This window comes from Tupaia chinensis, unplaced genomic scaffold, assembly GCF_000334495.1.
Source record: "Tupaia chinensis unplaced genomic scaffold, TupChi_1.0 Scaffold138464_1, whole genome shotgun sequence".
Taxonomy (NCBI): Eukaryota; Metazoa; Chordata; class Mammalia; order Scandentia; family Tupaiidae; genus Tupaia; species Tupaia belangeri.
Window position 1 is genome coordinate 122,512 of NW_006198360.1, and position 11,482 is coordinate 133,993.

Below are 11,482 nucleotides of genomic sequence, written 5' to 3' on the forward strand. Positions count from 1 at the left end.
CAGCACCGAGATCTCTCCAGCTCCCGCCTCGCCTGAGCCGCGGCCGCGACAGCGGGCGAAACAACTTTGTGTGCGCCCGAGGCCGGCGACCTGGTCCCCAGCGCATCACGCCGAGGCTATGGACGCACTGGCTTGGCTGCTGCCTCTGCTCCTAGCGCTCTGCGCACAGCAGCACCGCGGCACCAGGTGAGCGGGCACTTTGCTCCTGGGGGCAGGGGGAAATGAGAGTCGAGAGGGGACAGGAACTCCTCCACCCAGGGGCACCCTCCGAGGACTCCCATACCGGTCAGAGACAGAGCTGCTGGGATAGAAGCTGGCTCAAACCTCGGGCATCTGGACCCCCAAGTCTCCTGCACCCTGTCTACCCTTCCCGGGTTCTCCCTCGCTCTGGCCACCCCTGGGTGCTGTCCGCAGCTCCGGTGCTGAACGCCGCGCCACCAGCAAGACGAGGTTCGGAGCCACTCCTGGTTCTTCCAGGTTCCGCAGCTCTAGTGGAGAGGTCCTTGTGTCCTCGGCCCTCATCAGCACTTGGCCGGTCCCCCTCTGGCTGGCACCCTTCCAGGCGCGGAGCCGAGCGCTCAGCATGGCTCGCGGTGCAGGCAGGAAGAAAGAAAAGATCCTAGAGCCCTGGGGATGAGGCCGCTCTCTTTCCCACGGAGCACAGAACCAGAACGAGCTTTTTTTTTCAGCTGCAGGTCTGGGACGGCCACGGGGAAAGTACATCCTAAGGGCCGTGTATCCATTGTTAAGGGATGAGGAGCCTAGAATGTGATGGGGTCTCCTTTCAGGAGCCATTTCGAATGCCATAGCCTGAACTCTCAAGTAGGTAGGTGCCTGGCAGCCAGGGCTTCTGGCAGCAGGAAAGAGACTCAGGATTTCTTGCTAACTGTTGGAAGAGAGCCTTCCTCCCCAGAGAAGCCTAAGAAAGGTCCCCCTGGGCTGAATCTCCCTTCCAGCCACTAGCTCAGTCCCCAGCTCTCTTCTCTCCTCTCTGGGAACTGAACCACGTTCCTGAGTTACCTGGGCATTTGGGGCACAGCAGTCAGGGAACTTTCCATGGGAGTCGTGAGAAGCCAGTGAGGGGACTTTTGGGGGTAATGATCTCCATGCAAATGTTGCAGAAAATAAACAGCAAAAACAGATCTTCCAGCATTCCAGAGGTCATGGCCAAAGAACTGATGGCTGTGGAAGACTTTTAGCAACCAGAAGTGGTCGAGTATCAGCTGGCACTCAGCTCGAAACATGGGGGACAGGGATATAAGGATTTCCTGTTGCTGGGGTGGGGAGAGAGAGCCCAGAAGGCCCGGGTCTGGCTCTAGATGTGGCCCTCTGGTTGGAGACCATGGGGTCAGCACTGCCCATGAGGCTCTAGATGCCCCTGTCCTTGGAAGAGTTTTGTTCTTCCATCAGTCCTGATGGACCTTTCTCTTCTCCCTAGTCAGGGCAACAAGATGGGCAAAGAGCTGAAGCACAGCAGTAGACGCATGTGCTGGAGGTACTGGGGTTGGTTGCTGACTCTGACCCACGGCTGCTTAGCTGAGAGTCTGAAATCCAGACAGCTCTGAAACCTCGACGTCTTATCCCAAGCTTGACACCAAAACTCATTCGGTGGCAAATCCTGTTCTGCACTGACATGAGGCAGCTCGTTTTGTCTTTATTTATCCTACTTAAGGGGCCTATTTATACATTTCCTGCTGGGAAATTCTCCAGCCCTCTCCCATATCCCCTTTCTCAACATGAAAAATTCTGAATCTTGTCCTGTGTCTGACTCCTGGGGTGTTGGGTCAGGGACTGTGGGCCTGTTTACCTGGTCTGGAAATCTGGAAGGCCCCCCGGGGAGGAGAGCCTCTGGGCCTTGCCATCAGCTTTGTTTCTGGAAAGGGGTGCTGTGGGGGAGGGCCCTCCGCACAGCATGGATGCACTGCTCTGCTGAGCTTCCAGCTCATCCTCTTGTTAAAAATAGTTACCTCCTTGCTACATTTGAAAGTCTATCCAGAGGGTTGTGGCCATGCACGTGTGCCGGGCTCTACCTGCTGCTCTTGACTTTAGCTTGGCAATGGCATGGTGTGGGGCAGGTCTGAAGGGTCTCCCCAAGGTAGAAAGGAGCAGGGAAGTAGTTCCAGCTCAGCCTTTGGAGATGACCTTCAGATGTAGCATGGTGCTGTCCATGCTGGGTTTCCTTTCCATCACGCCTGTGTCTCCTTGACTCCAGAAACCAGGACAGCTGCCCTCCCTTCCCTCAGTCTCCAGGTCCTTGTCCCAGGAGTGGTATTGGAGGACAGTGGCACCTGTTCTGGCTGTCACTCCACAGTCCACATCCCAGCATCTCCTAGAGAGAATGGGTTGGAGAGATAAGAAGGGTGTGTACTATGCGGGCTTGTGGGTCGACCTCTGAGTCTGAGGACCTGCACGCACAGCAGGCACTGAGCTTGCTAACTGCATGCCCGTGTGGGTGGCCCTCTTGGGCTGCTGGCTCCTCTGTCTCCCTGGGGAAGCTGTGCTGCATCTCCTGCCTCACCAGCTCTGTACGACTGCCGTGGTGCTCTTCTTTGCCTTGGTAACTGTGATGTTGGTGGGGCTTGTGTTGCTCTAAAAGCAGAGCTGTCAGGATTCGTGGGCTGTGTGTGCTGGGTGGAAGGCTCCTCAGAGGGAGGAGGATCCCACTGCCTCGCTCAGCTACACCTACCTTTCCTTTTTGTCCCCCAGGCACAGACAAGTAACAGAGGTGGGTTTGTTTCTCAGGGGGGCCAGGAGGGGTAGGAGGTTTGACCCACATCCAGAGCAATGCAAGGTGGAAGGTATCTACTCTCCCCATTGTTTGAATTCCTAAATCTGACTTGGAGCCTTGAATATGTCTGAGTTTCTCTGTCCATCTACGTAAAGGAAGCCCCAGTCCTGGGCTGCTGCTCACTGCTGGGTTCCAAAGCCACCTGATGAACCAGCAGCTCTCTCCCAAGAGCTGTGACTTACCAGGCAGAGTTCAAGACATCCCTGACCCGTGCCGAGCTCCCTAAGTGCAGAGCCTGTAGCCCACCCACCCATCAGCTCTGCCTGCTCTGAGCTTCCTGAGCTGAGAGTTTCACACAAAGCAAATCTTCCTGGCACCTTGGCCCTTCACATTAGTTCCCAGCTGGCAAACGACTGGCCACTCTACTAGGAGGTAAGTGGTGTGGAGTGGGGTACCTCCTCTTTTGGCCCCCAGGAGATAGCAAAGGCCACTGTTCTGCCATGTGGAGGTGAGCTTCTTGGCAGAGGCTTACTCCTGGCCTTGCCCCTGAGTGGGCCCTCTGTGGTTTGCCCCTCTGCACCCCCTGGGGCATGTACCACCACTCTGAGACAGGCAAGAGATGGAGCCCAGGAAGGACGGAGCCTCCTGATGGCCTTATTCCAAGAGGCTGGATGGCAGATGGGCTGGTCCAAAAATAAAGCTTCATTTAAATGCCTTTACATCTGACCTTCAGGGTGACTTCTATTTGCATTTTTAATTTGGACCAGACTTAATTTAATTCCATCTCTTTTTTTGCTACCGAAGTCCCTGTCCTGTCCCCAGCCTTGCACCTGGCCACCACCCAGGGGGACCAGCAGGGAGCAGTGTCTGTCCTAACAGAGAGGAGACCCGGATGCTTTGTCTAAAGTTGCTCCTACTGACCATGGTGATGTGCCAAAGGGACCTTGCGGGATAGATCACGGGTTTGCAGAATTTCACTTGATCAGGAACTTCTGGGTCAAAGTCAACCTCTTCAGAAGGGCAGTATATGAAATACACAAAAGAAAAGTGTCTGTGATTGAAAGGAAGGGGCCCAGGCAGCCCCTCCATGGGGCAGCACGGAGGCAGGGCTGGTCCTATAACCCACCAAGAGTAAAGCCTAAGGAACAGAAAGGATGCATGTAAAGGCCTGGACACGGAACTGGGTATTTAAAGTCTGAACCTGATCTGTGTTCAGAACCCCATCGTTGGCCTGGATGGAGGCTGCAGACTTATCCTGCGCCCTTCAAGTCTGCCCCTTCTATCTCTACTCCTGTCTCAGCCTGGAAGCGTGCCCTGCCCAGCGCCCACAGCTCAGCACCCTCACTGCAGCCCTGCTTGGCCTCTCCTTGGACACTTGTGTCCTCACGAATTGGGCATCTTTGTCACTTTCTCAGGGAGTCTGTTTCTTCCCTTCCCTCTCTGTAATACTCATCACACTTAAAACCACTTGTTTGTCACTATCCCCAAGACCTGGACCTCCACATGGGCCTGGGCTGTAACTCTGTTCATGGCTTAGTCATCTCTAGAATGCGACCAGCACTGAGTGGTCACTTTGTCAGACATCTGCTGGGTGGACAGGTGAATGAAGGAATGGTTAAGAACTACTTCCTGAGGGGTGCTTGGGGCTATGTCTTAAGGCAGGACTTAGAGAGGTGATAGAAGGTTAGGTGGTGGGGGCGCCCACACTCAGGGATGAGGGGAGGGGTTCAGAAGGTCTGGAGGAATGAGCAGGCACGTAGGCAGGGAGAGGCCGGAGATGGAGAGAGTTAGGAGATGGAGGGGTGGGCGGGAAGAGGAAGGAGTGGAGAGAGGAGTGCTGAAGAAGTATCGTGGGGGTGTCTCACACCCAGGCTGCTCCCGAGGGAGCAGAAGCTGAGGATAAGCCTGCAGGTCTTTCTCCCCACCTCTCTTCCCTTAGGAGGGAAAGTGCAGCACTGCTGGGAGACCGCGGTCCTCCTGAGCTGGTCTGGCTTGGGTGGCCCAGTGAGGGGCATCCAGGTTAGAGGCCCTGTCTAACTTGGGGCCACAGCTGCCTGGGGCAGGGGGAGGGGCTGATTGACTTGGTCACTTATCCTCCGAGGGCTTGGGCTAAGCTGGGGCTGTGGTAACCCAGAGGCTTTGTCTAAAGTTGCTCCCATACCCCTTGGAACAGCACAGAGTCACCCTCAAGTGCCCCTCTTCCACCCCCACTCAGCTTTAGGAGAAACTGCCCTCCCGCATTGTGGTCTGACTTCACCCGTGGACAGGAGCATGGAGTGTTGGTTTCCTGGGGTTGCTCTAACGTTGCTTTAACAGTGACCACAGTAGATAGTAGACGGCTTCAAACCTCAGAAATTGACTCTCTCATAGGTAATTCTGGACATCAAAAGTCTCAAATCAAGGTATGGGCAGTGCTGGTTCCTTCTCGAAGCTCTGAGGGAGAATCCATCCCACTTCTCTCCTCGTCTGGTGGTGTCTGGAAGTGCTGGTCCCTGTGTATAGACGCATCTCTCCAGCCTCCACCTCTGCCTTCACATGACCTTCTGTTTTCTGTTCTTACGAGGGCACGGTCACAGGATCGAGGACCCACCCTAATATAACCTCATCTCAACTACGTCTGCAAAGGCCCCACTCCCATTCTGAGAGTCTGGGTGAACATGGATTTTGTAGGGACACTGTCCTGCTCAGTTCCGGCGAGCAGAGGAAGAGGCAAGTGGGCAGGGCTGCGGGGGGCTCTGCTCTGGAGGAATTGCTATGTGAGAGACCCGAGATGCCTCCCTCACTCATGCTGCCGCTTTCAGTGGCACCCCTTTGCTCTGCTGGGATGAGCAAGGCAGCCCAGACTGCAATGTGATTAGCTGCCCCAGCTGCTCCAGGGTCAGGCTAAGCCCCAGAAACACGCGGTCATTCAGGGATTCAGGGCTCGTCTGAGCCTGTCTGGGAGGGGACAGAGAACAGGACTTCTGGCCCTGGGTTTGGAGCACTGCCCTCTTCCTGTCCTACCCCCCAGCCTCCTGGTCACTCTTTTCTCCCAAAATCTCCTGGGGGAAGTTTTACCCCTTGGAAGCTGACAGGGAGGTCTTGTGTTCTGGTGGGGATCCTTTGAGACCTCTACATGAGGGACCTCAGGGATGAGGATTCTGGTGGAGGCCACCTGCTTGTCCTCACGGTTGTCCTATCTTGGTCCACTGTGGTGGGAGCCATGGGAGGCTGTGGAGTGAGCCTGGGGCTCAGCCCATGCTGATAGATTCTGACTCTGGGTAGCCTTCCTCTAAGACAAGTGGGCAGGGCCAAAGGCCAAGAAGAAAGGTGGGTGCATGAGGCCCAAGATTGCCCGGGGCCTTCCTGTGTCTGAGGAGGCTCATAGGAATTTGCTCCAGCCTGGCCTGTGGCTGCCTTACTCATCCCAAGGGCCAAGGAGTGACCCACACGTTGCTCAAGGAAGAGTGTGGAGGCACCTTGGGCTCCACACGCACTGCACCACCAGAGCGCAGAGCCCCCCCAGCAGCCCTCCACCCGCTCACCCCTCCATCTGCTCACCTGAACTGGGCTGAACTGCACCCCAAAATTCAGGACAGCATCCACCCCAGGAAGAACCCAGACTCAGTTCCTGGTGCCTTGCCTGTCTGTGACCAGTTGTTCTTGTGTCCCAGGGCGATGAACGACATTGGGGACTACGTGGGCTCCAACCTGGAGATCTCCTGGCTCCCCAACCTGGATGGCCTGGTGGAGGGCTATGCTCGCAACTTCCGGCCTGGCATTGGAGGTGAGGGTGGCAGGCAGGAACTGCTGCACTCTGGATCAGCTGTGGGTGTGTGCCCCCGTGGGCTCTGGTCTGAGAAGCAGACCTGGTTTGCTCTGTGGGGCTCCATCAGACCTCAAGTACCAGGCTCCCCAGGAAGATAGCTGGGAAGGAGACTCTGCCTGCCAGGACGGCACACCCACCCTGTGCTCCCTGCAGGATCTCTGTTCCTTCATCCTGCCTCCCTGGACTCGCGCCAGGTGGAGGGCCTGTCTTGGCAGGGTGGCTGGGGTACTGGGATGGAGCCCACGCTGGGCCAGCCTTGGCCCCACCCTCCTTGGTTTTGCTCTCTCCTTCAGGGCCCCCTGTGAATGTGGCTCTCGCCCTGGAGGTGGCCAGCATTGACCACATCTCAGAGGCAAACATGGTAAGTGCCCAGCTAGTCTCTGCTCCCGGGCCATGTGTCTTTCGGAGTGAGTGAGGGCTGACGTGGCATCTGGTCCTGTCTCCCTCTGCAGGAGTACACCATGACCGTGTTTCTGCACCAGAGCTGGCGGGACAGCAGGCTGTCCTACAACCACACCAATGAGACCCTGGGCCTGGACAGCCGCTTTGTGGACAAGCTCTGGCTCCCCGATACCTTCATTGTGAATGCCAAATCTGCCTGGTTCCACGATGTGACTGTGGAGAACAAGCTCATCCGGCTGCAGCCCGATGGCGTGATCCTGTACAGCATCCGGTGAGCCCGGGCCCCCTCCCACACCCTCTGTGTCCTGGAGGGATGCCCATCCAGGTCCCAGCATGGGATGTTCCAAGGCCAAAGAAATCCCAGGACATCTCTGCTGGGAACGACAGTGAGGAGAGGCAGAAACTGACGTTATTTATATCCTCTGACAACCAGTGGCTGCTTATGAAACATCAGCTCTACAGGTTGCCAACAGATGTGGATTTTTGCTTAATACAGTGCCTTTTTTTTTTTTTAAGAATTATTTTATTTAGGGACCAGCAAATGGCATAGTGGTTATGTCGCTAGACTCCCACATGGCTGTCTGCTATTAGAGTTCTAGACCTGGTGGCTTGAAAATCACACCAGGCACGTGTATATGTGTGTCCAAGATCTCAGGAGGAGAATAGAGAAAGATTGTGGCATGGCCATCTCCCCAGGAGGTGATTTCTCACTTTTTCTCTCACTATCTCTGTCTCTCTCTCTCTCCAGTGAGCACACACACTCTAAGGCAAAAACCTCTAAAAAAATGATTTTATCGGGACCAGCAGTTGGCATAATGGCTATGTCGCCGGACTCTCATATAGTTAACCTTGGTTCAAGTCCCAGACCCGGTGGCTTAAACTCTTGCTGGGCACATGTGCGTATGTGCTCAAAATCCCGAGAGGAGAATGGAGGAGAAGGGATTGCAGCATGGCCATCCCCCCTGGGGGGTGATTTCTCACTTTCTGTCTCTCTGTCTCTCTCTGTCTTTCTGGTGAGTGCATGTGCCCTATAGCAAAAACCTCTCCAAAAAAGGAAAAGAAAAGCAAAGAAAAATAAAGAAAAGAAAATGATTTTATTTAATTCCATTTATTACTATATTTTTAACTTGACCAGAGAGAGACAGAGACAGAGAGAGAGAAAGTGAGAAAGCAAGCTACCAGGACCAGGACTCAAACCACAACTGGCCATGTGGGAATCCAGCACCTTAACCACCATGCCACCTGCTGGCCCCACCTTTTTGTTTTTTAAGCACGGTAAAATTTATATAACATAAGATGAATCATTTTAAAAAAAATAATTATTTATTTTATTTAATTTTATTTACTATTATTATTTTTCAATTTTCTGTAGGGCATGTGTGCTTACCAGAGAGATAAAAAGAGAAAGTGAGAAAGCTAGCTGCCAGGTCTTGGACTCAAACCACAGTTGGCCATGTGAAAGTCCACGCCACCTGCTGGCCCCAAAATTATTCATTTTATAGTGAATAATTTAGTGGCATTTGGCACATTCACTGTTATGCAAACCTTTATGTATTAATAGCTCCAAAACATTTCATCACCCTGAGAGGAGACCTATACCTTTATATAGTCACTCTCCATTCCCCAGAAGGCCTAGGCAACCACCAATTTGCATTCTGCTTCTACAGACTTGCTGTTCTGAACATTTCATTACATGGAGTCATATAGTATGTGACCTTGTGTGTCTGGCTTCTTTCACTCGGCATCATGTTTTCAAAGTTCCACCGTGTGTAGCATGGGTCCGAGCATCATAACTTCTTATGCTGGATATATTCCATTACACGACAGACCCGTTTGTTTTGCTGGGAGTGTGGGTTGCTTCCACCTTTCGGTGAATGTGAACAGGTATGTTCATATACTTGTCTGGGCACCTGTTTGCAGATGCATGTCTTTAAAAGTGGAAATTTGTTGTCAAAATTTTAAAAATGAGGAGATTTTACATAAGAATTGAAATGCCTGGCCTCTCTGGGGAAATTGGAGCTGTTGGTGCCTCTGGGCCTGTTTCTGAAGTGGCCTTTAGCTATTTCTCAGGCTGGAGTCTGGGGTGTTCAGGCTGTCCCTGTCTTGTAGGCCCCAACTTAGTCAAATAGGCATTTTGAAGGATGAAGGAAATGAATAGAATGCAGTTCTTAATAGTCTTCAAGGAAGACTCATGGATATCTGTAAAGTTGACTGGTTTTCAGTTTTCACCCACACGTCAGGCTACATGCAAACAAAGCCCGAGATGTAGCTGGGGTCAGGTGGCCTGGTGAGCAGGTGGCTTCCAGGAGGGCTGAATTCACCTCATGGCCCTTACCACATGCTTGTCCGGGCAGAATCACCTCCACAGTGGCTTGTGACATGGACTTGGCCAAGTACCCCATGGATGAACAGGAGTGCATGCTGGATCTGGAGAGCTGTGAGTGGGGTACTCAGCAGTGGGATAGGGTGGGGCATGTGCCAACAGGGCAGGGTGGAAGCTGTTCTCTGGTCCAGGCTGCCTCTCTGGTCTAGTGACCTTGTGTGGGAGGAAAAGGGACTCAGACTTGACTGGCCATGGTCTGTGCAACTTGGGGGGTGGACAAAACTGGTGCGGCCCAGGGGGTATCCAGGGTGAGCAACCACATGAGCAAGAAGCCCGGGCAGGAAGAGGAGGGGCTGGAAGGCCCAGAGCCACTGGGCCTCTGGGTCAGAGTCCTGCCTGGCAGACCTGGGCAGTGGAGCCCAGAAATGTGCTACTGGACTAGCTTGGTAGCCCCGTGTGTCACCCAACAATGGTGACACCACTTCTGGCCCCACCCATCTGCCCGGGGATGCCAGACATGGTTCCCGAGCGGAGCCTCACTGCTCCTGGCTGGGCTCTTGCACTGTCTCGGTCATAGCTGCATCAGTCCCACCCTCAGGCTCCTCATGTGAATGGGGTACTCCCTCCAGGAATGGCGGGGGTTGGGGGCCAGCCCCCATACCCACCTGTGGACTCTCCTGCAGATGGCTATTCTTCTGAGGACATTGTGTACTACTGGTCTGAAAACCAGGAGCAGATCCATGGGCTGGACAAGCTGCAGCTGGCTCAGTTCACCATCACCAGCTACCGCTTCACCACGGAGCTCATGAACTTCAAATCGGGTAACAAGGCTGCGCACCGCCTCTTCCTGTGAAGCTGGTCGGTGGTTTCCTAATGCTTTTTAACTGAACCACCAGCTGGCTTTGAAGGGCCCCAAGGATGCAGCTGGAGAAACCACTGACTTAGGAACTTGCTGAGTGGCACGGGCTGCTCCCAAGCCAGGGACTCAGAACATGCCATTGTTCAGACATAGGTCAGGTTTCATCACCTCTTCCCCAGCTCTTTCTGCTTTCTAGAACTCCAGGTTCAGGGGGAACCTGGGTATGTGGGGGCTCTTTTAGTCCCAGGACTGCAGAGCTCAGGGACAAGCCTTCCCTGGCCACCTTGGCTTCCTATCTGTCTTGCCACCTCCTGCCCCTCCCACTCCTAGCCTGGCTCCTTCCAGAGCTTGGCTGTGCGTGGAGCAAGGGATTGTAGAGGAACTGAGTCATTTTCTACTGGCTGGGAGGGTCTCTCAGAGCCATTTCTGTACACTTGAGGCCAGCAGTATGGACCACTCCATGCCAGGGCCAGCCAGTGTGGGGCAGGTAGGGAAGGCTGGGGTTCAGGATCTCCCTTTCTTCTGAGGCTTGCAGTGGGTCAGGTGCCCACCACACCTCCTCTCCCTTTGAGTCCCACGGGGTAGATGGGTTGGGCAGGAAAGGCTGGGCCTGATGGTGCTGTCCCCACAGCTGGCCAGTTTCCTCGACTCAGCCTGCACTTCCACCTCCGGAGGAATCGGGGTGTCTACATCATCCAGTCCTACATGCCCTCCATCCTCCTGGTGGCCATGTCCTGGGTGTCCTTCTGGATCAGCCAGGCAGCAGTGCCTGCCAGGGTGTCTTTAGGTATGGGGGCCCTCACCCTTCCCATGACCCATCAGCCATGAGCCCAGTCCTTGAACCCCAATCCCCCCATGGCAGCTTTTTGGGGCAGTAGCCAGAGGATCCTGATCCCGGGGATGGGGCATGGGACCTGCTCGGCCCTCTGTCCTCTGAGACCCAGGCTTACTGAGATGAAGTGGGGGTGGGGAGGGGATAGAGCTCTGATCACCCCTCAAACCGCGCCCACCAGGCATCACCACGGTGCTGACAATGACCACGCTCATGGTCAGCGCCCGCTCCTCCCTGCCGCGGGCGTCGGCCATCAAGGCGCTGGACGTGTACTTCTGGATCTGCTATGTCTTCGTGTTTGCTGCCTTGGTGGAGTACGCCTTCGCCCACTTCAATGCTGACTACAGGAAGAAGCAAAAGGCCAAGGTCAAGGTCACAAAGCCAAGGGCAGAGGTGAGGCTAGTCGGACCCTGGCTGGTACAGGGAAGGGAAGCACTGTGGGGAGCGGGGCCCAGCTGCTGGCTGGCTCTGGTGAGGTCACTTGTCTTCCACGGGGGGGGGGGGGTTAAGTACTCAGCCTCGGCTTTCAC

The 11,482-nt window shown here is 54.7% G+C and overlaps 1 protein-coding gene across 1 annotated transcript in view; it reads left to right on the forward strand.

Annotated features, from left to right (window-relative positions):
• The first annotated feature begins 6 nt into the window (after positions 1–6).
• Positions 7–11,482, forward strand: part of GABRD (gamma-aminobutyric acid type A receptor subunit delta) — a 15,402-nt gene continuing 3,926 nt past the window's right edge. Inside the window, exons 1-8 of the mRNA XM_006161359.1 lie at positions 7–186; positions 6,382–6,494; positions 6,830–6,897; positions 6,989–7,209; positions 9,293–9,375; positions 9,945–10,082; positions 10,752–10,907; positions 11,134–11,345. Of these exons, the coding sequence (XP_006161421.1) occupies positions 119–186; positions 6,382–6,494; positions 6,830–6,897; positions 6,989–7,209; positions 9,293–9,375; positions 9,945–10,082; positions 10,752–10,907; positions 11,134–11,345 (1,059 nt within the window). The 5' untranslated portion in view covers positions 7–118. The remainder of the gene's footprint in view (positions 187–6,381; positions 6,495–6,829; positions 6,898–6,988; positions 7,210–9,292; positions 9,376–9,944; positions 10,083–10,751; positions 10,908–11,133; positions 11,346–11,482) is intronic.